The 26,866-nt window shown below is 44.2% G+C and overlaps 1 protein-coding gene and 1 pseudogene across 2 annotated transcripts in view; one reads left to right on the top strand and one right to left on the bottom strand.

Annotated features, from left to right (window-relative positions):
• The window catches only part of LOC126998087 (uncharacterized), a 47,432-nt pseudogene extending 41,266 nt beyond the window's left edge, over window positions 1–6,166 (bottom strand).
• A 16,248-nt stretch (window positions 6,167–22,414) lies between these two features.
• Window positions 22,415–26,866, top strand: part of LOC126998753 (sodium/potassium-transporting ATPase subunit beta-1-interacting protein-like) — a 40,816-nt gene continuing 36,364 nt past the window's right edge. For both annotated transcript variants that reach the window (XM_050860770.1, XM_050860760.1), the window contains exon 1: window positions 22,415–22,596. In XM_050860770.1, the coding sequence (XP_050716727.1) occupies window positions 22,537–22,596 (60 nt within the window). In that variant the 5' untranslated portion in view covers window positions 22,415–22,536. The remainder of the gene's footprint in view (window positions 22,597–26,866) is intronic.

Below are 26,866 nucleotides of genomic sequence, written 5' to 3'. Positions count from 1 at the left end.
TACCTTCCTCGCTCTCCTCTCTCCCTTCATTTCACCCCACTCTCCCTTCCCTCCTCTCCCCTCCCTCCATGTCTCTCTCTCTCTCTCTCTCTACTCCATCTCTCTCTCTCTCTCTCTCTCTCTCTCTCTCTCTCTCTCTCTCTCCCTACCCTTTCTCCTCTTCCTCCAGGTCCCGGTTCTTCTCCCTCTCCTGTCCCATTGCCCCTTTCCCCTCCACCATCTCGCCTCTCCTCGCTCCCCTCACTTCACCCCTCCCTCTCCCCTCCCTATCCCCCCCTCCCCCCTTCGCCAGCCGCGTGAGTAATGGCTGGTTATGTATCGGCGTGATCCATGACTCACATACGTCGCCTCGCAAGTGCCAAATTTTGCCTCATTCTCGCCTAAATTTTCCTCTTCAACGTAAAAGTTCGGTGGAAAGGTTTGTGTGGGGGGCGGTAGGATGTGCTGGGGTGTAGGTGTGTGGGCGGGGTTTGGGTGTGTGTGTGTGTGTGTGTGTGTGTGTGTGTGTGTGTGTGTGTGTGTATTATTCTCCCCTTCTCTATCTTCTTTCCTCCTAATTTTGTTTTTTTTCTCCTCTTACAAACATTACTCTCCTCTTCCCCCCTCCCTCCCTCCCTCCCTCCCTTTTTCCTTACCTTCATCCCTCCCTCCCATCTTCCCTATCTTCTTAAAGTTCTTCTCTCCCTCCCTCCCTCAAACCCTTTTTCCTTACCTTTTTCTCATACTTCCTCCCTCTTTCCCTTCAATCCTTCCATTTTGCCCCCGTACTTTCCCGCCCTCCCTTTCTGCCTCACGTCATTCTTCCCTTCTTCCTCCCTTTCCTTCTTCCTTCCCTTCATCCCTCATCTCACGAGCCTGTTTTTCCTTTGCCTTCTCTCCCTCCCTTCACTTTACCAACCTACCTTCCCTCCCACCCTCCCTCCAGCCTTTCCTCGTTGCCTCCATCTCGCATCCACCTCACGCTCCACCTCCGTTGCTCCCTCCACCTCACAACCGCCCACTTCTTCCACCTCGTTTCTCTTCCTTCTGTTGCTATCCACCTTGGCTTCCCTCATTCCCTTCAATCCACTTCCTCTTTCCTCCCCTGATCTTCTTTCGTCTTCTGGGTCTTGTTTTCCTCTATATTTTTTCTTATTGTTGTTCCACTTTCTCGTCTTTTCCTTTTCCATTTTCTTTTATTATATTCTTTCAGTCTCATCACGTCGCCTCTACAATCTTCCTTTATTTCTTGTCATTTTCCTTCTTCATTTATTTTAATCATCGGACTCCTTTTCTATGTATCTTCTCTCCTCCTTCTTTCCTCCATCTCTTTGTTTTCCCTCCTTTGCTTTTCTTCAACCCCTGAATCATCTTAATGCACCGATTCTAACATTTTGATATCCATTCTATAGTAGGTGACCAGAACTGAACCGCATAGTCAAGATGAGGTCTAACTAATGCTAAATATAGTTTGAGGAAGACTGGGGCTTCTGTTGCTTCCGCTCCGTGAACTAAATGCCAGTCCCCTATTAGCTTGATTTCTAGCTTGAATGCATTGTGCCCTTGGACGGAGATCAGAGCTCACTAAGACCCCTAAATCCCTCTCGCACCCAGACCTACTGATGAGAGTGTCATTTAAGCAATAGTTATGTGAGGGGTTGTTCCTACCTACACTCAGAATACTGCACTTCCCTACATTGAACTCCATCTGCCATTTATCCGCCCAGTCATATAATCTGTTGAGTTCACCTTGGAGAATACTAGCGTCTGATCCGACTCAATTACTCTACCGATCTTGGTATCATCTGCAAATTTACTAACATCACTACTAATTCCTGTGTCTAAGTCATTGATATAAATAATAAACAAAAGTAGACCTAATACCGAACCTTGTGGGACCCCACTCGTAACACATCCCCAGTCAGATCTTTTACCATTGATTTGCACTCTTTGCTTCCTATTGCTAAGCCACGCCTTGACCCAGTTCAAAACCTTACCCTCTACTCCGTGAGCCTGTAATTTAAGCAACAGTCGTTGGTGAGGAACTTTGTCAAACGCTTTACTAAAATCAAGATTGATTACATCATAATTTTCATCTCTGTCAACCGCCTCAAATACTTTATTGTAGAAGGACAAGAGATTGGTGAGGCATGACCTACCTTTTGTGAACCCATGCTGCGAGTCGTGAATTAAGCTATGTTTCTCTAAATGCTCCCGAATGTTCCTGGCTATTATGGACTCCAGCATCTTCCCTATAACCGATGTTAAGCTAATTGGGCGATAGTTTGAAGCAACTGACCTGTCCCCCTTTTTAAAAATCGGCGTCACATTAGCTACTTTCCATAGGCTCGGCACATAGCCAGTATTTACCGATATCTTAAAGATGTCGGTTAGTGGGTCACTGATTATATCACCTAACTCCTTTAATACCCTCGGAAATATCCCGTCAGGACCTGGCGACTTGTTCTTCTTAAGCTTATCTATCTCATCCTGAACTACTTGCCTGGTAATGATTATATCCCTCAATTTATCGCCATCCCCGCCCTCGTACACCTGAACTCTTTCCGGTATAGTCGTTCGATCCTCCTGTGTGAATACTGAAAGGAAGTAGTCGTTCAACAATGTGCTCATATTTTCGTAATTTTCTACTAGCTCCCCTGTGTTTGTTTTCAGCGGTCCAATTTTCTCCCGTGTTTTTGTTCTATACATCTGAAAGAAGCCCTTAGGATTACTTTTCGCCTCATTTGCTACTTTGATCTCATAGTTCTTTTTTGCTATCCTGGTGTTTTTCTTAACTAATCTAGATAGTTCTACGTACCGGCCCCTGAGATGTGTTTCCCCATTCTTTATTTTCTGATAAATTCCCTTCTTTAACCCAATCTCGTGTTTTAGTCCACGAGTCATCCACTTAGGATCATTGTTTTCTTTTCTAAGTGTTCGCTGTGGTATATGCTGTACCTGCCCCTCTACTATTACTCTAACTAAATTATTGTAAGACATTTCTACCTGGTTCTCCTGGCTCGTCAAATCATTGCTATATATATTGTTGTGCTGGAAGCTTCCCCGGGGTTCAAGGGCCTCAAGACTCTGGAGAGCGAAAGTAGGGGGGATGGGGGAGCAAGGTCTCGCCTGCGCTCCTTGCGTCTGGGCGGCCAGGCGCCAGGCGTAAAGTGTTGCTAACTCGTACATATTTCTTGCTACATGTTCATTCTGAAGATCAACATATACTGTAACGTTCCCTAGACCGTACCGCTCATATATATAGAGAAGAGGGCGAGAAGAGGCAGTCCTAGTCTATAGTAAGCTATAATACAGTGGCTGTAAGTAGAAGGAGTCCAGGTGTGAGTTATACCTACTAAGGAGAATAGGGCTTATGAACTACAGAAGCTGGAGCAAAGTGTTTTGGCGATATCTCCCTCCCACGGAGTTCTCCCTTGACGGCGACACGGATACACCCAAGTAACACGTCAAAGCAACACTGGTGTCAGGAGTGTAGGCATTTGTTTTTTCATGGAACAGGACTCGTTCCCCAAAGCTGCCCAGGAGAGGATTTATTAATGTTGACTGAACTTTTTGCGAAGCCTTGAGACTATAGGGGAAGAAACAAGAAAGAGCAACCTCCAAGAACTCAAAGAACAACCGAGAAAGAGCATAACAACAAAGAAAGAGCACAGCAACAACAAGAAGGAACACCCAAGAACTCAAAGAACAGGCTAGAAGATCCTTCACAGGATTACAGTGCCATACAGCTAAAGCAGCACAACATGAGATGGTGAATCAGTGAAGAGAAATGACTAGATGTGACCACAGAACTTGGGACAACGCCCCTGATAGGACAGTGGGGAGAAAGAACATACACAAATCTTTCAACAAGAGATGGAGGTGGCAATGGGAGACGACACATTGCAAAGAAATACTAGAAGTAAGTGACAGAGTGAAGGGCCCTTGAAGACTGGCACTCAAGCTGGGGAAACGGACAGTGCCAGTATTTTTGCAGGGGACTAGTTGAAAATTTCAAGATGCTTCTCTGCATGCAAGTCAGGTGGTTTCCAGGCCTGTTTCGCTTTCTGAGGTTATCCCCCGCATGAGAAGTTCCTGCCAGCCCCATGGGTCTGCTGGGTTCGCCTGTTAGAAAGAAGCCTCAGGAGTTTGATGGCAAGGTCTCTGGGAGGGTTACTGCACTCAGGCCTGAGCTTGTTGGCAGCTCGGAACGGATGCAGGATGACCAAGAGTGCGTGGTACAGGCTTTCTGGCCCACCCCCAGCCTGAAAGGGGCGGCGCTGAGGTCCTTGGCTCAGCTCTCTGACAATGCGGACAGTTAAGGGCATTACAGCGGGCCTGGCTGGGCGCTGGAGCAACGATATAGACCGGCACCAGAACGAGCTTCCTTTCAAGGGTTAGGGTGTCAGAACCCGCAACAGGAGAAGCGCGGGCGAGTCCCTCTTCAGGGAACTCGTGCTCAGGACCATGAGAGCATGGCGCACAAAAGGCATGTTCCAAGTGCCACCTGACCTGCTGGACGGTTTTGCGTACAGGATCAATTCATCGAGATGCCCTGGACAGCCCTCAGCTGAAGATACAAGTGAACCAAATCTAGTTTTCAACATCAATGCAGGGAAGCTCTGGCGTGCCAAAAAAAGAAGTGGAGTTTGAGTCCCTTTTATTGGTCTAGCTTGGCTCAAGCTTCAAGGGACGACTCGACTTCTTGGCCAGGCACGAAAGAAAAAAGGTCAGCGACAGACAGAGTTCCAAGGAACGTGCTGGTACTGCGAGAAGAGTTAAGGCTGCAAGGAGAACGTAATGCATAAGAGGAAAGAAGGAATGCTGAAAGGTGGCAGGCTAAGAAGAAGCCTTCCAGGGAAGGAACTCCAAGTGCTGGACCTGTGGAGAAAGGGGCACTGGAAGAATGGAGTGTCAGGCAAATGTGCCCTCCAACGAGGGACCACCACTCAGGGAAAACTAAGAAAGGACTGGTTCACGGGGGCAACGACTAGTCTGTTCACAGTACATGCCCCGGAAGATATCAATGTGTGCTGGAGAACCACCATGACCGAGCTGTCAAGTGGAGGCAAAAGCGTTGACGGAGTGTTGTGGCCTGTATCGTCGACACAGGCTCAGGAACGCACACCGGTGCGGCTCTGACGTGGTGAGTCATCGTCGGCTTCCCTAAGACGCCGCATCGACTGAATGCGGAGTCACAGGACACTACCTGCAGAGCTCAGGAGGCCCAGTGGACGTGAGAGTTTGAGCTCGGAGGGAAAGCGGAAGAGAGTTCCTCTCTGTGTACTGTGGCCAAACATGGATGACTCCCTGCATCCTAGGGTATGGACGCTATCTTGTCTCCCTTACAGGTGCGAATCTGGACTTCCGCGAAGCAGCTGACTGTAGGAAGAGGCGAAAGGAGGGTGCCACTGATGACTGTGAATGGGCGAGGCCCTGCCAGTGACGGTCAAGTGCACTCTTGCCATTATTCCCTCCGAGGTCGGGGAGATGCTGGTGTTACCCTGTCAATTACGGGTGCCCCCCAGCTAGCCTGGTGTGTGTGGTAGAGGTGGAAGTCGATGCCCGCAGGAAAACAGGGTGGTGATTAGGTAGGCAGTACTTTGGTAGACCCTGCTGTGGAAGTGCAGTGTCTGTCGTCGTGGCCTAAATGTCTCCTCTTCAGCCCTAAAGAAAAGAAAAAACAAGGGACCAGTGAGTAGAGGGTTGTGCCAAGAGATCGGATTCGAGGAAACTGAGAACCTGTGTCCTGCAGGAGAACCCTGACGAAGCCCCAGGAGGAGCTGCTCCATTCACTATATGCGACCTGGTTTGACAGGAGCTCCAGAGTGCAACCTGGGAGGAACCCCCAAGTGGAGCAGCCAATCCTCAGGGAGTTTCTCGTGAGAAATGCAGACAGGTGTTTTCCACAGTGGGATACCTGGACTTGGGGTGTGGACGGACCTGGTAGAGCACCACCATCGACACAGGTAGGCCACCCTTTAGTGTAAAAGCAAGCTCCTCGAAGGATGGCACCAGCCCGTCCTGGGGAGATGGGATGAGAAGTAATGGATGATCTCCGAGCAACAAGGGTTAATCACTGAGCGGTCATGGCAGCCCGTGAGCGTCAACATGGTGCTCGTCAGGAAAAAGGACAGTTGCCCTCAAGGTGCTGCGTGGACTCACCGGCCTCGGCGATCTTTACCATCAAGGATTCAACTACGCTCCTACCGGATCGACGACATGCTCGGACGCCTTGGTGGAATGCGGAGTGTTTTCAACACTGGATATGAAGTCTGGGTATCACTTAGTCAAAATGGCATGAGCAGGGGACAAAGAGAAAAACAGCTCTTCTCCTACGGTCAAGGGCCAGGTAGCATAACATGTTCTTTTGCCCAGCAACGTGCCAGCCATCAAAGTTCAGAGCGGTTGATGAGCATAAAGGAGGACTTCACTCAGGAATTTGACAGCACTCATTCACCTCGACTTGACATGAGAGATTGTCTTTGGCCAGACCTTCGGAGGCAGGAGATGAGGGCATTATCAGAGGTTCTCGCTTGATTTTAGAGCTGCACACCTTAAAAGCTCAGGCCCTCGAAGAAATGCTAATCTGTTCCAAAAGGGAGGTCCAATACTTGGGGACACATCGTTCTGAGCGAGTGCTGGAGTACGCACTGATCCTGGAGAAGGTGAAACTGCGGTGAGGACTGGCCGACTGACCCACCAACGTGGAAGGCGAGCTGCGGAGCTTCCTCAGGATTGGTGCTCCATACTACCATGCAGGTTTGTGGAAAGGCTTTCGCCGCTACGATTGCTGCACCACTGCACTCCTGGACGAAGAAGGGGCGCAAGTTTGAGTGGACAGCGGAAACTCAGGTTTGCCTTTGGAGGAAGCCTCAAGGAGGTTCCCTCATCAGCTCGCCCGTGCGCCCCTACCCAGACCCCTCTACGCCTTTTACCCTGGATTGTGATGCCAGGGATGAGAGGGATTGGGGTGGAGTGCTGTCCAGGCATACGTGCCATTACATGGGACGATTGTGGGCTAACTTCAGCAAGAAGCTCACTCCCAGCCGAGAAAAACTATTGCGTGACCCCGGAAAGAACTCTTCAGCAGTAAAGTCAAGAGCTTCTTGACTTTTTCCATGCTTATCTGTACGGTGCAACTTTCACTCATCCGCACTGGATCACGCTACTGCATTGCCGTGTGCTGGAAGTCATTGAAGAATCCCCTGAGGGCCAGCTAACTCGCTCGCTGGATGAGTGTAACCAGAGCAGCATCACTGCCACCTGGTTGTGCACCGACTAAGAACAACTTGCACGGTAACGCGGACAGCAATGGAGCCGCGCCCCTGCCTACCTGAGTGTCAACATTTGCCTCAGAGGAAAGCGTCCAGAATATATATACACTACCTGATGCAACAGACCATGGAGGTGCCATGGGATAGACTTGGTGAAAACTGCGGCGGGAGGATAGGGATCTGCACTACCAATTGGAGTGGCTGGTTCAGTCGTCAACGCGACCTGGGTAGGAAGTAATCTCGAGAGAAAGCCCTACCACAAAGAATTACTGGACCTGGTGGGGACACTCTTCGGATAGACGACGAAGGGTGTTGCAGCGACGCTGGGTCTCTTCATGATGGTCTTGACCACTACTGGGTCCGGCGTATGTTACCTGTGAGAGAAGTCCCAGGAAGGCGTCTTGAAAGAAAATGCACGACAGCGTCACCAAATTGTGCCGGACAATCTTTTGGGGTAAAGGGGAAGACACTGGAGTCGCCTGCGCCAAAAGGTTCTACTGGGTATGCTGAGGAAGGACGTGGAAGAATGGTGTTTACGCATTAACTGAGGTGTGCTGCAGCAAAAGTTAGTTATCCCTCAGAGAAAGCGTCACCGTTGCCCCATTGCAACTATAACAGGTTGGGCCCCCATGGAACGGGTGGCAGTGGATATAGCAGGACCCTGCCTCTGACGACGAACGGAAATAGGTACATCTGCGTCCACAATGGATTACTTCAATATGGCTGGCGTTTGAAGCCCTGCGCCGGTCCCAATGACCAGGAAGCCACTACCGTCGCTGAGGTATTGGTGGAGGAGTTCTTCTGTCGCTTCGAGCAGGTGCCTAACGAGCTCCATTCTGTGACCAGGGAAGGAATTTTGAGGTCAACAGTCCCTTGCTGGAGTGCTGCAAGCTTTTGGGTATCCGGGCGGATACCCCTCCGCACAGTCAGATGAATGGTGGAGGTTTCAATTGGACGTTGGGCCAGAGGTTGGCCAAGCAGTGCAACAATGATCAGTCTTCATGGGATCAAGAAGCTGCCTGCACGCTTCTCATAGCTACTGGGTCTGCCACAGGACTACAGAGGCATTCACCGGCAAAGCTGATGTTTGGACGTGAGCTGCAGTTGCGGTGGACCTGAGGAAGACTCTGAAGAAACCTTCCAAGGGACGCCTCAGTTTGCCCGTCAACTAGAAGGAACGGCTGGAAGAATTACCATCAAGTCCGTGGTGCCTTGAAGTTCTCAGGAGGCCATGAAGCGCAGTTACAATAAGAATAAATACGTTGACCAGGAAGGAGACCAAGTCTGGCTTCCACAACCCTGAAGGGAAAGAAAAAAGGACAGTCTCCAGGGGTTACAGAGCTGGAAGGCCCTTATACTGCTGGGGCGCCTCTCGACAACTTACCGAATCCGGAGAGCAGAGAAAGGATTCAGCAAAAGTTATACGTCAACCGCCTGCTGGAGTACCACGGTCCGGAAGCTACCTGGAACAGCTACAGACACCCAGCAGCCACGACGAAAGCCGCAAAGGACATCTCCAGGACCGAGAAGAGAGTCGACGACGACACTGGAAGCGTTGCACCGACCGAGGTGCTCCGGCTGGCAGATGTTCAAGGACACAAAGCAGACGACGACAAGGGCGCAGGAGACAGACGCGCAAGGGCAACGAACCAGAAGAAGACAGAACAGCACAGGCATCTGGCGAAATGCGACGATTATTATGTTTTTGATTAACGTTCTCCTTATGTTTGTACGCAGATTAAGTGTGTGATCAGGACGATCACGAATTAGAAGAGGATAGTGTTGTGCTGGGCTTCCCCACGACCATGGGCCTCTGAAATCCCGGAGAGCAGGCGAGGGAGACGGGCGGGCCGTCCACCCGCAAAGGCATGACAGGCATGAACAGAAGTGTTTCTTCAACTCATATGTTACCATGTTCTTGTGATCTAAAATATATTTCTCAGAACCTGTACTGTTCTGGATATATATAGGAGAAAGAGGGCGAGAAGACTGGATTCCAGTCTATAGTAAGCTAGTGGTAGAAGTGAAAGAGTCCGAGTGGAGTGTACTACTAGGAAGAATAATTAAACTGAGAAGCTGTGCAAAGTGTTTACATATCTCTCCACAGAGTCTCCTGACGACAGACAAGTAACACATCCAATAACAATATATATATATATATATATATATATATATATATATATATATATATATATATATATATATATATATATATATATATATATATATTTTAAATCAGTATATTGCAATACAAAGGATCCCCTTAAGCTTGAGGATTCGGGTTAAGTTAAGATAAATTTATTTTATACATGAGCATTGATACATACATATACGTACATTTGTACATTTTTCCCAGAAGTTTATTTGAGAAGGCGCATATAAGTACAACATAAATCTGGGAGATTTAAATAATCTTAAAAGTACTAATTTTGTTACTTAAGCGAACATTACTTTTAAAATCTTGTTCATTTCTGTAATTTGGACTGCAAAAATTTACCCTCGAAACAACACTGCTTACTTTAGAGCTACATGTTCTGATAAAAAAAAGTAATATACTAGCAAGGAAAAAAAATGTTATATTCATATAACATGTATAATCTTCGTTTATACAGGCTGCTGCTGTAATACATATTTTTATTAGAATATAAATGAAACAGAGAGGTCCGGGTGTTTTTGTTGAATATGAGTGGGTAACAGGATGAATTCGTTAATTTACTGTCGCTTAACAATACATTGAAACTGGTTTACCTCAAATTGGGCAATCTCTATTCTTACGTGCAAATTCGTGAGGACTTCATGATCAAGATTTGTATCACAATAGACAGAAGTAAGGCCAGTCCGACTTTAAACGACTTTCAATATTTACGTTCCTAAGGTATGTTTGACAATTTAAGGGCTGGATCGCTCATTGGTGGAAGTAACAACAAATTGAATGAAAATTTGCAATAAAATTGGAAATTTTGGTCATGCCCAATTTTGGCACATGATAATGTCTCAACAACGGCTGACCTCATGGGATTCACGACGCTTGTGCTCTGCCCCTTGATATTCATCTTAACAGATCATCTCATCAAGAGAATTTTCCATAAAATTCAACTTATCCTTCAGTTCATAAAATCAGTATCAACTGAAAGAGAGACAGATTTCTGACAAAAACTCTAATGTGTTTTGATGCATATTACCCTTCAGAGCTTGTGCTGTAGCGGTGTCAAGAAAATGGGAGAAAATCTTCGATGGTTCTCTGTGGGTTACTATTGGAGAGGTTAGCCTTAATTATGTTCTGGTGACCACTGATTGTTCAAGGCTTCTGGATGATATCTCCGTACCTTTCCTCAGCTTGGGCAAAAAGTTGGTTGAACTTATTTCCATCACGATAGGACTGAAATGCATCTATGCAGCTCTGTGTAGCTACACCCGAGAACACCCACCAGTTCTTGTTGTGACCCCTGCAGCTTTTCTGGCAAGGGTTTAGTGACACTTAGAACTGAGGTGAGCACTTCCAAACTCATGAGAAAACCTGGGTCACTTATTGCTTTAGATTAGGCTTGGCTGCTGATTCTTCACCTAACGTGTTTTGCAGTAATTATTCTTAATCATTATTTCATTATTTACCTTCCTGATTATCTGACCTATCCGGGGCATCAGCCGAGTCAGTGATGACTTTCCTACACCAGATGGAGTACGTACGTGAAGCGTTTTCTGGCGTTTTGTGACCAAGAAGGAAATATGTAAAGAATGGAAAGGCACAAATCCCAAGCCTGCGTGAATTCAAGAAATGACACACGCTATAGAAAAAAAGTACTACATAAACAGAAAATGAAGTCTATCAAACATAATTTTCGTGTGCTCACCCCCTGCTCGCCTCCTATGCGCCTGCTGCCTGCCTGTTCACCTGATGCCCTCCTGCTCGCCTGTTCACCCGCCTGTTCGTTCTCCCGCCCTGCTTGCCATCTCAAATGCATGCCCTCACGATCGTTCCCGCCCGCCTGCCTGCTCACCAGCCAGCTTCCCCACGCCCGTTTGCTTGCAGAACCCGCCCACGCTCCTGCTAGAGATTGTGTACACACACACACACACACACACACACACGTAGACACAAACACACACCAAGGCCACACCATGCCTCCCATGTTATCCACCTCCTCCACCCTCCTTCAGTGGTTCTTAGGCTATATCCCCAGTCCGTTCACTTTCCGTCCGGGCGCATCACTGACGTCACGTGAATTGGCACTTCCACCATTTGATGACGTCTGCACCATCACTGACGTCATGAATGGAAACCACGTGTTCTCCAGAGATGAACTTCCAAATTCACTTACTTTGATGGGTAGCCGTGAGTGGTGCCAGTTCAGTGGATGTTGAATATTCTTCATATCATGCAGTAATCGAAATGGAAGCTACTAGCTACAAAATAACATATTTAAAGAAAGTCGTTGTGGTTAATGCTGTCCATATGTTTGTCAACAAATGATGAGCGATGGACTGACGGAGGGATCATCCGTGCCGAGCGGTTGCTCTGATGACGCATTTTGACGTCATTACGTCGACGGAAACGTGAAACGGAATAGGTAGTGGGAAACCATTTCTTTCCACCCTCCTTCTGCACCCATCTCTCTCTCTTATAGTTTTCAGCTCATCCACGCACAATATCTTCCGTCATTACGGTAACTGGTCAGACAGAGTCAACCTTTAAGTCGTCTGTCATGGGTGGTATTTATAGAGAGGCATTTCCTGTGAGTTATGATGCTGCGAGTGCAAAGGTAGGCTTAAGACGGGTATTAGTTATTCTGCCGACCTCACCCTCGATGAATTGTGGTAAGTGAAGGGTAAGCAAGTACTGATTCCGGTGAAAAAGTTTGATCTTGATAATATTTGTGTTGCATCCCCCAACCAACGCGACTGGGCCCGGATCCACAAAGGCTTAGTTCACGGGCAGTTTAGTGCGTAGTTTTGAGAACATCGAGATCTCACAGAGCTAACTCTAACACAAACAATCGGCCGGGTTAGCGCAAGGGTTACAAACGTTTACCGCGCCTGTGTGACGTTAATAAATGTTGTTAAATAACTGCCGCCGGAGCTGAAACAATACAGAAATACTATCATATTTACGTAGTGAAATGCTTATAAATCGCGTTTTCAACTTGAAATATAACTAACTGTTGAGGAGGCCCATTTCTTTATATAAATGCTGAGATATGCACCCTTTGTGGGAATAGCTATGATTTTGTGGGCGATGGCAACACTCTGCCTGCCAGATCCTCCCGCTCCTGTGAAGGATGGTTTTAAGGACGCGAGGAAAAGTTGCCGAACTTATGTAATTTTTGATTTACTTCAGGGAGAATTTTATGCTTTTATAATTTCTAGAGATAGAAAGCGTTCATTTACCCATGATACAATCAACATCTTACAATATATACCTGAGCGAAGAAACTGAGGCATATAGATGCCCTGACTCAATTCTGCCTGAGCCATTTTTATCGATGACAGGGCCTATATTTTTCCTTCCCTGTCATTATTAATGAATCTAGGTGTCGCAACTTGGTGAACATGCCCTAAGTATTCACCTGTGGAAATATATTGATGTATATGTGATTGGTATCCATTATTCTAAAAGAGATAAATGAATGTGCGATCATGGGATGGAAGAGGTTTGTCTGAGGATGGCTTGAGAGACGAGGGAAAGAGTGCCGAACTTATGTACTTATTTAATGAGGCAAATTTTGATATGGTCTTTGTCATCATAATAAAGAATGATGATTATGCTAGTTCTAGGACGCCATATCAGTCGAAAAGAACCCCACATACACGAGCTTGAGCTAAGATAATGGCATGTTTGATGTCCGGGCTTAATTTGCTGTGACGCCTGCCCCCATCCATCTACCATGGACCTTCCTTTGTGACAGCTATCCCATGAGTTGGGCTGCAGATATGACAAGAATTTTCCTATTTCCTTCCGTCCTTCGTTCTGTCTGCCTCGATATCATATTTATTTGCTTTCCTGCCCTTCAATCTCTCTGGGATGGCATGTTCCTCCTCCCTTTTGTTGTTCTACCTGCAACAATAAACTATCAATATCAATCAATCGTATCTTCAATTTTCTTCATCTTAAGCATGTTCGCTAGGTAACAAGACATCGAACAGCAGAGCTACTTTAGACGTAATGTGCAGCAAAACAACGAAATACAATTGAATCTGTAGATTACGATTTAGTACAATTTGCTTGAAAGGAAGAAATAAAAGAGAACTTCTCTCTTTTGAACCAGCAGCTGAGGGGCTCCCTAGGATTGGCTGACGGTTCCGTAGCTTATGATTCGCTGCAAGGCCAATGACGTCATCCAATCAGCGGCCTCGCTGATTTGACCTGGCTCGCACTACTGACCTTCCGGTCTGCCTAATGGATTATGTAATTACATATTATGTCATTCCTTCTCTATTATCAGTATGGTGTTTTACTGTGGGACATAAAACTGCTATCTCGAAACATTTTTATCTAACAAGAGGTAGAATAATTCTCCTTGTAATTGTTATTTTAAAAGAGTGTTGCATAATCTTGCACGGATTGGTATCATTGCTAAACCTTACTTCTGAGGCATATTTATGACCGATTTTTTATGATAATTTTTGGCAGATAAAATAGATAAAAATCATTTCCTTCATGTTGTCGTTGAAAATTTAGCTTGGTTATGGGGATGCTGTTGTTACGTACTTGAGGTGTTTTTCATCTGTGGATAAAAAGGATTTGCCATACACGTCACTTTATAGCCAATTTGTTTTTTTTATATCTTACAAATTCCTTTTGTCAAACGTTCACAAAAATGCTACAAGATTTTGGTCAAATTACAGATATAATTGCAACACATCTAAAAGATTTATAGACATAGCTGAACGTCAAGGTTAGGAGGACCGAAAAACAATAGTCGCGATCCCATCTGAGTAATTTCTACAAGCTGAACAGAGATTATGAGAAAGGACTTGGATAGCCAATCAAATGCGATATTCTGGTCGTTATATTCTAATCATTTACCGTTCTCCCTCAGGCGCGTTTTGGAGGGCAACTGAATGCAAGGGGCAGGACGAGGTGGTCGAGAGGGGAGTTTAATGTTGAACCCTTGACTGTGGCATTTAGTTAAATTATGTAATGCGGCTTTTGGTCAGACTCTAGACCGCAAAACAGTGTATATTTGAGTTGTATCGGATGTCAGTTTTCAGAGATCCGCGGGATGATGTATGCGGATGTCATATGTATTTGCCGTATTGTGAGGATGCAGAAGCGTTAGGATATTAGTTTACCAAATTGTGTGATGCGGAAGGGTTGCATGTGATATGAAATTATGACATCATCACGGATGATGTGATGTGTTCAGGATTTTATTCACTGTATAGAATGCTGAATTGAAAAATCCTGAACACATAGTAATCACACTCATGTGAAAAAATTCCGCATCGTTAACTCTGCTCATACGCCCGCCACACCACCGGGTACACGCCACAAGACGACAACACTCAAAGTGATAAGAAGTGCTCAGCCCCATGCCAGTTCATATTTTCCAGTCTATTTTGCATAATTACACAATCCAGAGTTTTTTTTTTTTTTTTTACTGTCATTGCCCATTGCGCCAGTAGGGTTTCTGCTTGAGGGGCCTTTAGGTAGCTTCTGAGCCTGCCCAGCGTCCTGGTCATAGCACATGTTTATATTGGTGCCGAAGCACTAAAATATTTCTTGTGGACTTTAAGAGGAAGTAGGTTCTACCTACACATTACAAAGACATGCATAATGCACGTATATATTATTTATAAACACTAATACGTACATGCACACCATCACATGACACACAGTCACACACACATTCTCAACCACTTATAGGTGGACATACCATTATTATTACCTAAGTCTAATTTTAATCCGCTAATGGCGGACTAACAGAAAAAATGCGGAATAGGGTTAGCGAAAAACTTAAAAAGGATTGGCGAATGCTGATAATAGATTCAAGAATTTTCCTGAAAGTGGAGAAACTTCATTAAGATGCAAGACATTTTTACTTCCGGGACAGCCCTGGATTTTAAAGGTTCTTCCTGGCAAATAAAATTGTCCCGTAAATATCCCAGATTTCATGTGATTTGCACGTCCAAAAGAGTTTATCTTTTTTTATTAAAGAGTCCTGTATTTCACTTCAAGCACAACACCCCAGTCCCTTCTCCTGCAGCTGTGGAGAGATTCGTTCAGCTTCTGACGTCCATGCACAAGAGGTCATCCCTGACTCATAATTTTGAGAAGCTGGTGTTTGTCAAATGGAATGCAAACATGCACCCTTGAAGGGGAAGTAAGCTGGCCAGAGGGGAGGAGGAAGAGCAGGACAACACTGCCTGGAGTCCCTGCCTGGGGGACCATAACCCCCAGGTAGGACTTCCTTCTGCTTACTGAAGCTTGAGAGGTGTCCTGATAACTCCTCGAACCTCCTCTTTATTAATTTCTGCAACATTCGTGGTCTTCGTTCTAATTTTCATTTTGTGGAATACCATCTCTCCTCTAAACCCCACCTTCTCTTCCTCACCGAAACACAGGTTTCTGAGGCTACTGACAGCAACCTCTACTCTGTTCCCTCCTACTATCTCTATCCTAAATTTCAATCCAAAGCTGGATGTTGCGCCTACGTGCGCAACGACATCACTTGCTCTCGTGCCCACGACCTTGACTCTTCTGAATTTTCCACCATCTGGCTAAGACTTCATTGTCATTCTATTACTAAATACATATGTGCTGTTTATCTCTCACCTAATTCTACTAACTATGTAAAATTATTTGACTATTTGAACTCTAAAGTGGAGCACATCTTGACTCACCCTCCCTTTGCTGAAATCTCCATCTTGGGAGATTTCAATGTTCACCACCAGCTTTGGCTTTCATCCTCCTCTCACTGACCAGCCTGGTGAACAAGCTTCTCCACAACTTTGCTCTCCTCAACGACCTAGGAGCAGTTGGTTCCGCACCCTACTCGTGTATACCCGAATGTCTGAGACTGGCCCAACATTCTAGACCCTTCCTTACTTAATCCTCTGCTTACTCTGCCAAACCATTCCGTTGGGCTCCTCCAATCATGACTCTTATTTCTTGCATCCTGGTCCTATCGTCCTGTACATCTTCTGACCCACCGAATTGGCGATGTCATATTATGTTTCAGGTCGGTGGAACGACCTGAGGATGTACTTGATTTCCCGTGGAATGATTATCGCCTGGTGGAGAGACCCTCTGTGTGTTCAGCGCATCACAAGAGGTGATTGTCTCTGTAATGGAGGCATACATTCAACGTACTTTCTAATCCTCATGCTAAAAAGCCTTGGTTTAATCATGCGTTTGTTCTTCGTGTTATTGAAGATAGAGAGCACCACAAAAAGGTTCCAGAGCCTCACCCTGCTAACTTTGATCTTTTAGTATTTAATCCTGAATCGTGCCAAATCTATTCGAATTGACTACAACTTTTTCATTAATAGAAATGTCACACCTTGCTTCTTCTGTCTTCCTGTGGACTTCTGGCATCTAGCCAAAAATATTTCCTCCACTCTTCCCTCTTCCCTCCTTTCTTAACTTGACGGCAGCACTGCTGTCCTCTCATCTGTTCTAGCTGAACTCTTCGCTCAAATTTTCTGTAAGAATCCCACCTGACGATTCTGGCATATTCCTCCTACTCGTCCCCCTCTGACCTCTTTATGCCTGTTATTAAGATTCTTCCAAATGATGTTTTCTTGTCTCTCTGGCCCTAACTCAGAAGGTTTATGGACCCGATGGAGTGCCTTATTGTCCTTAAACTGTTTCATAAGGACACCCTGCCTGGTCAAACTATTTCGCCTCTGCCTATCAACATTCATCTTTCCTTCCTGCTGAAGTATGCCTTGTACAGCCCAGCTTAAGAAGGTGACTGTTCCACCATCAAACTACCGCCCTATAGCTTTGCTTTCTGTCTGATTGAAGCTTTTAACCAACTTAACCGAAGATTCAAAAGCACTTTTCCACTTCTAATCCTTTCATCTGATCGCCATGGATTCCGGTAAAGGGCGTTCATCAAGGATCTTTCTTGCTCTCTTAACTGACTTTTCGGTCATCCTCTTCAGCTGTTTCGGTGAAACTTTCTTCGTTGCGCTAGACATATCGAAAGCTCTCAATAGAGTCTGGCACCAGTCTTTGCTTTTCAAACTGCCCTTTCGATACTATCCTCTCTGTTCTTTTATCTCCAGCTCTTCCGCCGTTCTATCTCAGGTGGTAGACGGTCACTGCTCTTCCCCAAACCTATCAACAGTATACCCTCAGGCTCTATCCATCACCCAGCTCTCTCCTGTTATTCATCAATGATCTTCCATAAATAAATCAGTCCTGTCCACTACACGCCGACGACTCCACTCTGTATTTTATTCAATTCTTCAACAGAAGACCCTCAACAGGAATTACATTAGATCTCCACTGAGGCTGCAGAACGCTTAACCTCAGACTTATATCATATCCGTTGGGGCAGGCTGGAGCCTGTCCCAGTGCCTCAAAATCCCACCTTCCCACCTATCAACTCTGCTGACACAATCCTCCAAACACCTCATTTTCACACCTGGGCTGTCACTGTCTTCTAACATTAAACATCCTTGGTCTATCCTTAACTCAAAATATCAACTGAAACTCATTCTCACTAAATCAGCTTCTCGAGGTTGTGCGTTTTGTATCGTCTCCGCCAGTTCTTCTCCCCCGCGCAGTTGCTATCCATATACAGGGGCCTTGTCCGCCCTCGTATGGAGTATGCATCTCACGTGTGGGGGGGCTCCACCAAAACAGCTCTTCTGGACAGAGTGGAGGCTAAGGCTCTTCGTCTCATCAGCTCTCCTCCTCCTACTGATAGCCTTGTACCTCTTAAATTCCGCCGCGATGTTGCCTCTCTTTCTATCTTCTATCGATATTTCCACGCTGACTGCTCTTCTGAACTTGCTAACTGCATGCTCCCCCCCTCCCGCGGCCCCGCTGCACACGACTTTCCCCTTATGCAACAGTTAACCAGCATCTTCACTCTTTCATCCCCCATGCTGGTAAACTCCGGAACAATCTTCCTTCATCTGTATTTCCTCCTGCCTACGACTTGAACTCTTTCAAGAGGAGAATATCAGGACACCTCTCCTCCCGAAATTGAGCATTGTTTCGGTCACCTCTTTTGATTATTTTTTGGGGAGCAGCGAGTAGCGGGCTTTTTTTATTATTATTTTATTTTTTTGTGCCCTTGAGCTGCCTCCTTTGTATGTATATATATATATATATATATATATATATATATATATATATATATATATATATATATATATATATATATATATATATATATATATATATATATATTATATATATATATATATATATATATATATATATATATATATATATATATATATATATATATATATATATATATATATATATATATATATATATATATCATCATCATCATCATTTCATCGATCGCCTGCTCCTAGGAGCTCCCACCAGGACGGCCATGGTAGAACAGCTTCCACTTTCATCCAGACACTCCCTCCTGTTCACCAAAGCCTCTCAAAGGTCTTTCCCCTCTCCAATGTACTCTGCACTTATCCCTCCATTTTACTGGAGGTCGTCCCCAGCATTCCTCCCCATCTCACTCCACATACACCCTTCTGTCATTTTACCTCCATTCGCTCCATGTAATAAACCACTTTAAAGTCTGTCGCTCAATTTCTTCCACCATTGCACACTTCTTCCCTTCACCCCTGTGACACATTCCAAAACGCTTCCGTACACACTTTCATTACTCATTCCATCCATTCTACTTACACAAGCACCAAATAGCCTATTTCACCGCTCTGCACCTAAAACCTTTGACTTTCATTCCAGGCCCACGTTTATTTGTATATGTGAGGGTTGGTATCATTATTATATTTCCTCAAATCGCCTTCTTGTACTTCCATGCCTGCTACCTCTGCCATTCATGATTCGTCCAAAGACCCTACCATCCTTCTCCTTGCAGTTCTTCCTCTGGTCTCTCCTCCGTACCACCATGCATACATATAACTGATCCAAGGTACTTAAACTTCATTGACCTCCTCCATTTCCTTTTCAATCACCATTCAAATTATTTTTGCGTTCTTTTCACATTCAATTTACCTATATGGGTACAAAATCTAGAACTCACTTACTGCCTACAAAAAAAAATATATATATATATATATATATATATATATATATATATATATATATATATATATATATATATATATATATATATATATATATATATATATATATATATATATATATATATATATATATATATATATATATATATATATATATATATATATATATATATATATATATATATATATATATATATATATATATATATATATATATATATATATATATATATATATATATATATATATATATATATATATATATATATATATATATATATATATATATATATATATATATATATATATATATATATATATATATCATCATCATCATCATCATTTCATCGACGCCTGCTCCTAGGAGCTCCCACCAGGGGACGGCCACGGTAGAACAGCTTCCACTTTCTCTATCCAGACACTCCCTCCTTGTCTGCTCAAAGTTTCTCAAAGGTCTTTCCCCCCTCTCCCTAATGTACTCTTGCACTCTATCCCTCCATTTTACTGGAGGTCGTCCTCTAGCATTCCCTCCCTCTATCTCACTCACATACACCCTTCTGGTCATTTTACTCTCCTCCATTCGCTCCATGTGGCCAAACCACTTTAAAGTCTGTCGCTTCACTTCTTCCACCATTGCACACTTCTTCCCTTCACCCCTGTGACACATTCCAAAACGCTCGTACACACTTTCATTACTCATTCCATCCATTCTACTTACACCACAAGCACTCCTCAAATAGCTCATTTCCACTGCCTGCACTCTAAACCTTTGACTTTCATTCCAGGCCCACGTTTTACTTGTATATGTGAGGGTTGGTACTATTATTATATTTCTCAAATCGCTCTTTACCTCCATGCTCACACTTCTGCCATTCATGATTCGTCCCAAAGACCCTACCATCCTTCTTCCTTGCAATGCCCTTCCTCTTATCTCTCCCTCCGTACCACCATGCATACATATAACTGATCCAAGGTACTTAAACTCATTGACCTCCTCCATTTCTTCACCATTCAAAATTATTTTGCGTTCTTTTTCACATTCAATTCCCACTCTATATGGGCATACAAAATCTAGAACCTCACTTCTACTTCGCTCACAAACCATCACTTTACTTTTGTTGATATATATATATATATATATATATATATATATATATATATATATATATATATATATATATATATATATATATATATATATATATATATATATATATATATATATATATATATATATATATATATATATATATATATATATATATATATATATATATATATATATATATATATATATATATATATATATATATATATATATATATATATATATATATATATATATATATATATATATATATATATATATATATATATATATATATATATATATATATATATATATATATATATATATATATATATATATATATATATATATATATATATATAACATGAACAAATGATTCTCACTTTAATCCGTCTTTTCGATGTAAAAACAGCTGCTTGTTCCTCTTCTCACCTTCTTTGCATTCATCGACAAGTCTGTTGTTCCTTCAATTGTAAAGTGTATGTGACTGAGTGCCGCGAGATTTTGTGTGAATGTGCAAAACTTTGTTGCCTTGGCCCACAAAGGGACAACCACGCCATCAGAGCTGTTATTTTCGATGCAAGTCCGAGTTTATGTTTTTTTGCATCTCGTATGTAATATTTACAGGGTGTATCGTAAGCTCTCACTTCAAAAACATGGCAATTAGCAAAATGTAAATTATTTCGGTGACGCAGCGATGCACGGCGAAGGTATTGCCGTATAACACAATCACCCAGCTCTCGTGCTGGAAAAGGAGTGTGACCACACATTTGTTTTTTATAGTCGTGATGATTCGGACAGTTGATTTTTTCATGATTTTTATTAAATTTGTATCAATTTAAACATTCTTGGTGTTGCAACGGTTATAAAAAGGTTAATTTGGTTGATTTATATTCAGATATTATCCTTGTGAGAAAAGAAGGAAGACCTAATACCAAAATTTTTGAGATATTTCTTGTAATTTTCCTTTTATTTTTTCCCCTATAAATATTGAAAGGATACTTTTGTCCTTATACAAATGTTTTGTAGTAAATATAATCTTGTTTATTAGCCAATCAAACTTAAGCTATATTAATATTATGGCGAGTACTATGAGTGTCCGTACCATCCCACCCCCTGGTCGAACCATCACCACGGGTGGGGATGGTTTGATCGGACGACTTAGAAACTTGTGTTTCATCACTTACACTTGAAAACTGGTAATAGGTATGGGTGTCACATTAGCAGCCTAAAGAGCCAAATGATGAAGGAACATTTTGAAATCAACAAAATTACAATACTTTTTAAACTTTTTTTTCTAAAAATATTTTTCTAAAAAGTGGCCGAATCATCACCGCTCTCCCCTATATATATATATATATATATATATATATATATATATATATATATATATATATATATATATATATATATATATATATATATATTCTAATGTTGTCTAATACAGTAAATTATAACATGAACAAATGATTCTCACTTTAATCCGTCTTTTCTATGTAAAAACAGCTGCTTGTTCCTCTTCTCACCTTCTTTGCATTCATCGACAAGTCTGTTGTTCCTTCAATTGTATATTTCTTGGCACCTTGCATATGATGCTCCGACGAACGTCCTTAACGCCTCTTTCTAGAGCAGTTTGTCTTGTTTCTTCAATTTAAATTCACGCAAACCAAAGAAAACGGAGGAAGGGTATTTTGCGAAGTTTCCCTTAGTTTATTGTTATTGTTATTCTTCTCAAGACTTCTGACTCTTGAAACTATGAGGAATAATTTTTGTGAAATTATCCCAATGTTCTGCGGCAGTCCACGCAGCACGCGGCGCACGAAGGCCGGGGAACTACTTTTACCTGAGGAGTAAACAATGGCAGGCCGCAAGGTGTGGCGCGGCGCCAGTCCACGAGAAAGTGTTAGTGAGGGAGGGTGTGTGGGCCTCGCGCTCGATGGAGTGACCCAGGCCGTGTGGATTACTCTCTGAGCAGCAGCGGACCCCGGCGGGAGGATGGGGTGCGGCCAGCACACGGGGAGGTGCTTCCTGCTGACCGTCTGTGTGCTGCAAATAGTGAGTAGCGAGGCGTGGGCAAGCAGTGCTCACACAAGAATGTTGAGCGAAGCCGAATTCCTCCCCAAGGTGGTGGTGGTGGTGGTGGTGGCCAGCCGTGCCCCGCAGGCCGAGCGGGGCGGGGCAGCACGTGGTGGGGCAGGGTGCAGCGGCGAGTGGGTGGGTGGGGCAGCGTTGCCTTGGCGTGTTGGGTGCTCGTTGGTGACCTTTGGGGCAGAGCCGTGACCCAGGGTAGACAGAGGACCAGACAGAGTTGACATTTTACCCATAGCCTGTCGGGAAGGGTCACCATCACTGATGTAGACACAGGTTGTGAACCATGGAACGGGCCTTTGTCCTGCACTGTACTGATAATAGGCTATAGCTGATGATGATGGGTTAGATCACTGGCAAGGGGTGCTCTGCACAGTGTGCTGCTGGACCTACGCCGCCCCCGCCCACGCCAGATCATGGGTGTGGGTGTGCTGCTGATCTAGGCTCCTGCTATCAAGCTGCTTAGCGGTCGGGCTCATAGCAGCAGGAACCCACACTGCCCTGCTTCACGGACCTGGTTGGCCTTTCCTCAGTATCCCGTGCTGGCCCCGCACTCAGGCACTGTCACACTAGGACATGTCACAATTATGTTGAATGACATTATCATGTTACTGACGTGCACTTGGTGGGACTGTCCCTGCCCTGCACCAGGGTTAGGGTGAGTGTTATGGTGGCAGGAAGCGGGGACGGCAGGGTCTCCTTCCCACGGACCACGTGTTGTTTAGGCCAGCTTGTTAGGTTGGCTGTGAGGGTGGCCACGGCGTGAGGTGCACAAAGACAAGAAATGTGTGGTCGATGTGCAGGTGGGTGCGCCTCGGACCACTGCATGTGCAGGCGGAGCTGGGAAAAAGAGTGACGGCCGGGGTATGGGTGGGGCATTGCTGGCCCAGCGTTAGGGGGAGGGGCGCAGAGGCGGTGTCATACGAGTTGTTATCTTCGTCAATGTGAGTGCTCACCTCCCCCATCATATTATAATAGCAACAATAATAGTAATAATAATAATAGCCAATACAAATATAATATGTACTAATAAGTATTATGTAATGTTTCAAGGTGAAGATAAATGTTCCGTTTTGAATTCATTAAAAAAAGATCGTTGCGCACCCGTATTGTGACGTGTGTGTGTGTGTGTGTGTGTGTGTATCCAGCATGCAGTATATCGATCACATGTAAATGAAGCTGCAAGTCGGGTTGATTTAGGTTAGAGATGATGATAGCAGTATTATTCTATTTTAGTAATAGTGGTAGTCGTAGTATTTTTATTAGTTGTAGTTATTTTAGTAATGTTTGGTGATTATTTTGGTTGTTTTTAATAGTGGTAGTAGTAGTAGTAGGTGTGAATTCTTGAAAGAACGTTTTCAAACATAGTTTGTATAGATTTGATTAAACTTTCAAAGGATGTTTAGGTGATGGGAACAGTGTAATGCGACGGTCATCTTGCACGTCCAAACACGCATCTCAACCCTTTCGCAACTTTAACTGGCGAAAATGAATAGCTACGGTACATCTTTTTGGGCATCCTGCTTTCTTTATTACAGGAGCGTGTATCGGGCGTTTTTGTTATTGTTGTTTTTTAGATAACACAGTCTATTGTTTGTTGTATAGAAAATAGGCTTATTTTAATGTGACTTACTGAGAAACAAATTATCAATTGTATCAAATATTGCTTATGGAGTGTACAGTACCCATCTCATGGGTTAAGGAGGGGGTTGTGGAACCACAGGGTTCTGTCCTATCTCCCACTCTCTTTCTGTTGTTCATTGATGATCTTCTTTCCAAAACGAACTGTCCTATCCATTCTTACGCCGATGACTCCACTCTGCATTACTCAACTTCTTTTAATAGAAGACCCACCATACCGGAACTTAACGATTCAAGGCTGGAGGCAACAGAACGCTTAGCCTCAGACCTTACTATTATTTCCGATTGGGGCAAGAGGAACCTGGTGTCCTTCAACGCCTCAAAAACACAGTTTCTCCACCTATCTACTCGACACAATCTTCCAAACAACTATCCACTGTTCTTTGACAACACTCAGCTATTACCTTCCTCAACACTAAACATCCTCGGTCTATCCTTAACTCAAAATCTCAACTGGAAACTTCATATCTCTTACTAAATCAGCTTCCTCGAGGCTGGGCGTTCTGTACGTCTCCACCAGTTCTTCTCCCCCGCACAGTTGCTATCCACTTACAGGGGCCTTGTCCGCCCTCGTATGGAGTATTCATCTCATGTGTGGGGGGGGGGGTCCACTCACACAGCTCTCCTTGACAGAGTGGAGTCAAAGGCTCTTCGTCTCATCCGCTCTCCTCATACTGATAGTCTTTTACCTCTCAAATTCCGCCGCCATGTTGCCTCTCTTTCTTCTATCGATATTTTCATGCAGACTGCTCTTCTGAACTTGCTAACTGCATGCCTCCCCTCCTCCCACGGCTCCGCTGCACACGACTTTCTACTCATACTCATCCCTATACTGTCCAAACCTCTTATGCAAGAGTCAACCAGCATCTTCACTCCTTCATCCCTCACGCTGGTAAACTCTGGAACAATCTTCCTTCATCTGTATTTCCTCCTGCCTACGACTTGAACTCTTTCAAGAGGAGGGTATCAGGACACCTCTCCTCCCGAAATTGACCTCTCGTTTTGGACACTCCTTTGACCTCTGTTCGGGAGCAGTGAGTAGCGGGCTTTTTTTTTTTTTTTTTTTTTTTTACGTCCTTAGCTGTAAAAAAAAAAAAAAAAAAACGGAACTATATTGTGAGGGGATGTACAAGGATATTATGAGGAGACTGCAAATGGACAATCGCCTTGCACGTGGCAGCTCCCAAGAACCCGTTACTCACCATGTGTCCTCCCTTCCCGAGTCTGTAGCTCTCTATAATCCCTCCATCAGAAGTTCTCCATTGTACTTCCGTAAACTCCCCATCTGTTTCATGTGTCTTATTTATCCATTGCCCTTTTCCTGAACCATTTCTTTCCTGCCTCATCCCTGACCCTGTATTTTACCAAGTTGTCCCCATTGCTATAATAGCGCCTCCGCAGTGCAGTGGTTAGCGTCCCAAACTACGAATCTGCGGGCCTGGGTTTCAATCCCGGCCAGGGCAGTCGGCTTACAGTCCACCCAGCTGTTCTACTTCCTTTCTGGATGTTCGATAAATGATAGTAAATCCGGGGAAGGTAAACTGTGTTAACCCGGATATTATACTGGCCCTGTGCCGGGTTAATGGGTTATCTCCCAACACAGGTTCAAATGACCAACGGGACGGAGATGAGCACCGCCGCCACGCGCAGCTATAGCGTATGCTCCCAGCTTTACCTTACCTTAATAGAGCGAGAAAAGTACAAGAATTAGAAAGTCTATTTACCCTTACGCGTATAAGACAAAAAGAAGAATTATTAAGGATGAAGGCGATGCAGTAAAAGATAGAGTTCATGCAATGAAAATACTTTAAGAAAAAAAAAACGCGTAACCAGGGGGGTGGGGGCGTGTTGAGAGGTCAGCGTGCGAGCACGCCGTCCTGACGGACCCGGGTTCAAGTCCCCCCCGCCGCTACAAGGTGACAATTTTCAGTCATCACCGAGTGGCTTAACCCGGTAGCAGCGACGGGCCAAATTTGTGCCATGATATAAACCCCCCAAAATAGATGATACATAATCTGATCACAAATGCTTTGATATATATTATGAAGTGATTTGTGTGAGGGGTGATTTTTTCTCATTTTTCTCGCTTGGAGGGACCTTTAAGAAACATGATCCTCGCTGCTACCGAGTTAAGACTTTCCACATGCTGTCCTGAAACTACCCATCGACCCGGACTCTTTATTAACTCAAGATAAAAAGATGAGCTCTGGGGGACATTATGAGCCAAGCAAGATGGCGCCACTCTAAAATACTAGCCTGCGCCAAAACGGGGCTGGGCCAACCACCAAACTCTACCAAGAAAGCCTACCAATGCCATAGGCTGAACGTAAGAGAGAAAAAAAAGTTAGTTTTATATTAATGTGTCATATGACTGAAAAGTTCTGTATTCAAGTGAGAGGGAAGAGTTCTGAGCCCCGGGACTACCTGCGAATTAGGTAACTTATGTCACCGGTTGTTACGGGTGAGTCACGCCGCCTACCTCATACAGGCCGATTACCTACTTGGCCAAGAGCAGGGTGGTGGGGACACACATAAAAAATAAAAAACTACATTAACTACAAAGAGGATAAAAAATGAGTTCCGAGGGCCAGCATGA

Source organism: Eriocheir sinensis, chromosome 2 (assembly GCF_024679095.1).
Source record: "Eriocheir sinensis breed Jianghai 21 chromosome 2, ASM2467909v1, whole genome shotgun sequence".
Classification (NCBI taxonomy): Eukaryota; Metazoa; Arthropoda; class Malacostraca; order Decapoda; family Varunidae; genus Eriocheir; species Eriocheir sinensis.
This window is presented reverse-complemented; position numbering and strand designations above follow the sequence as displayed.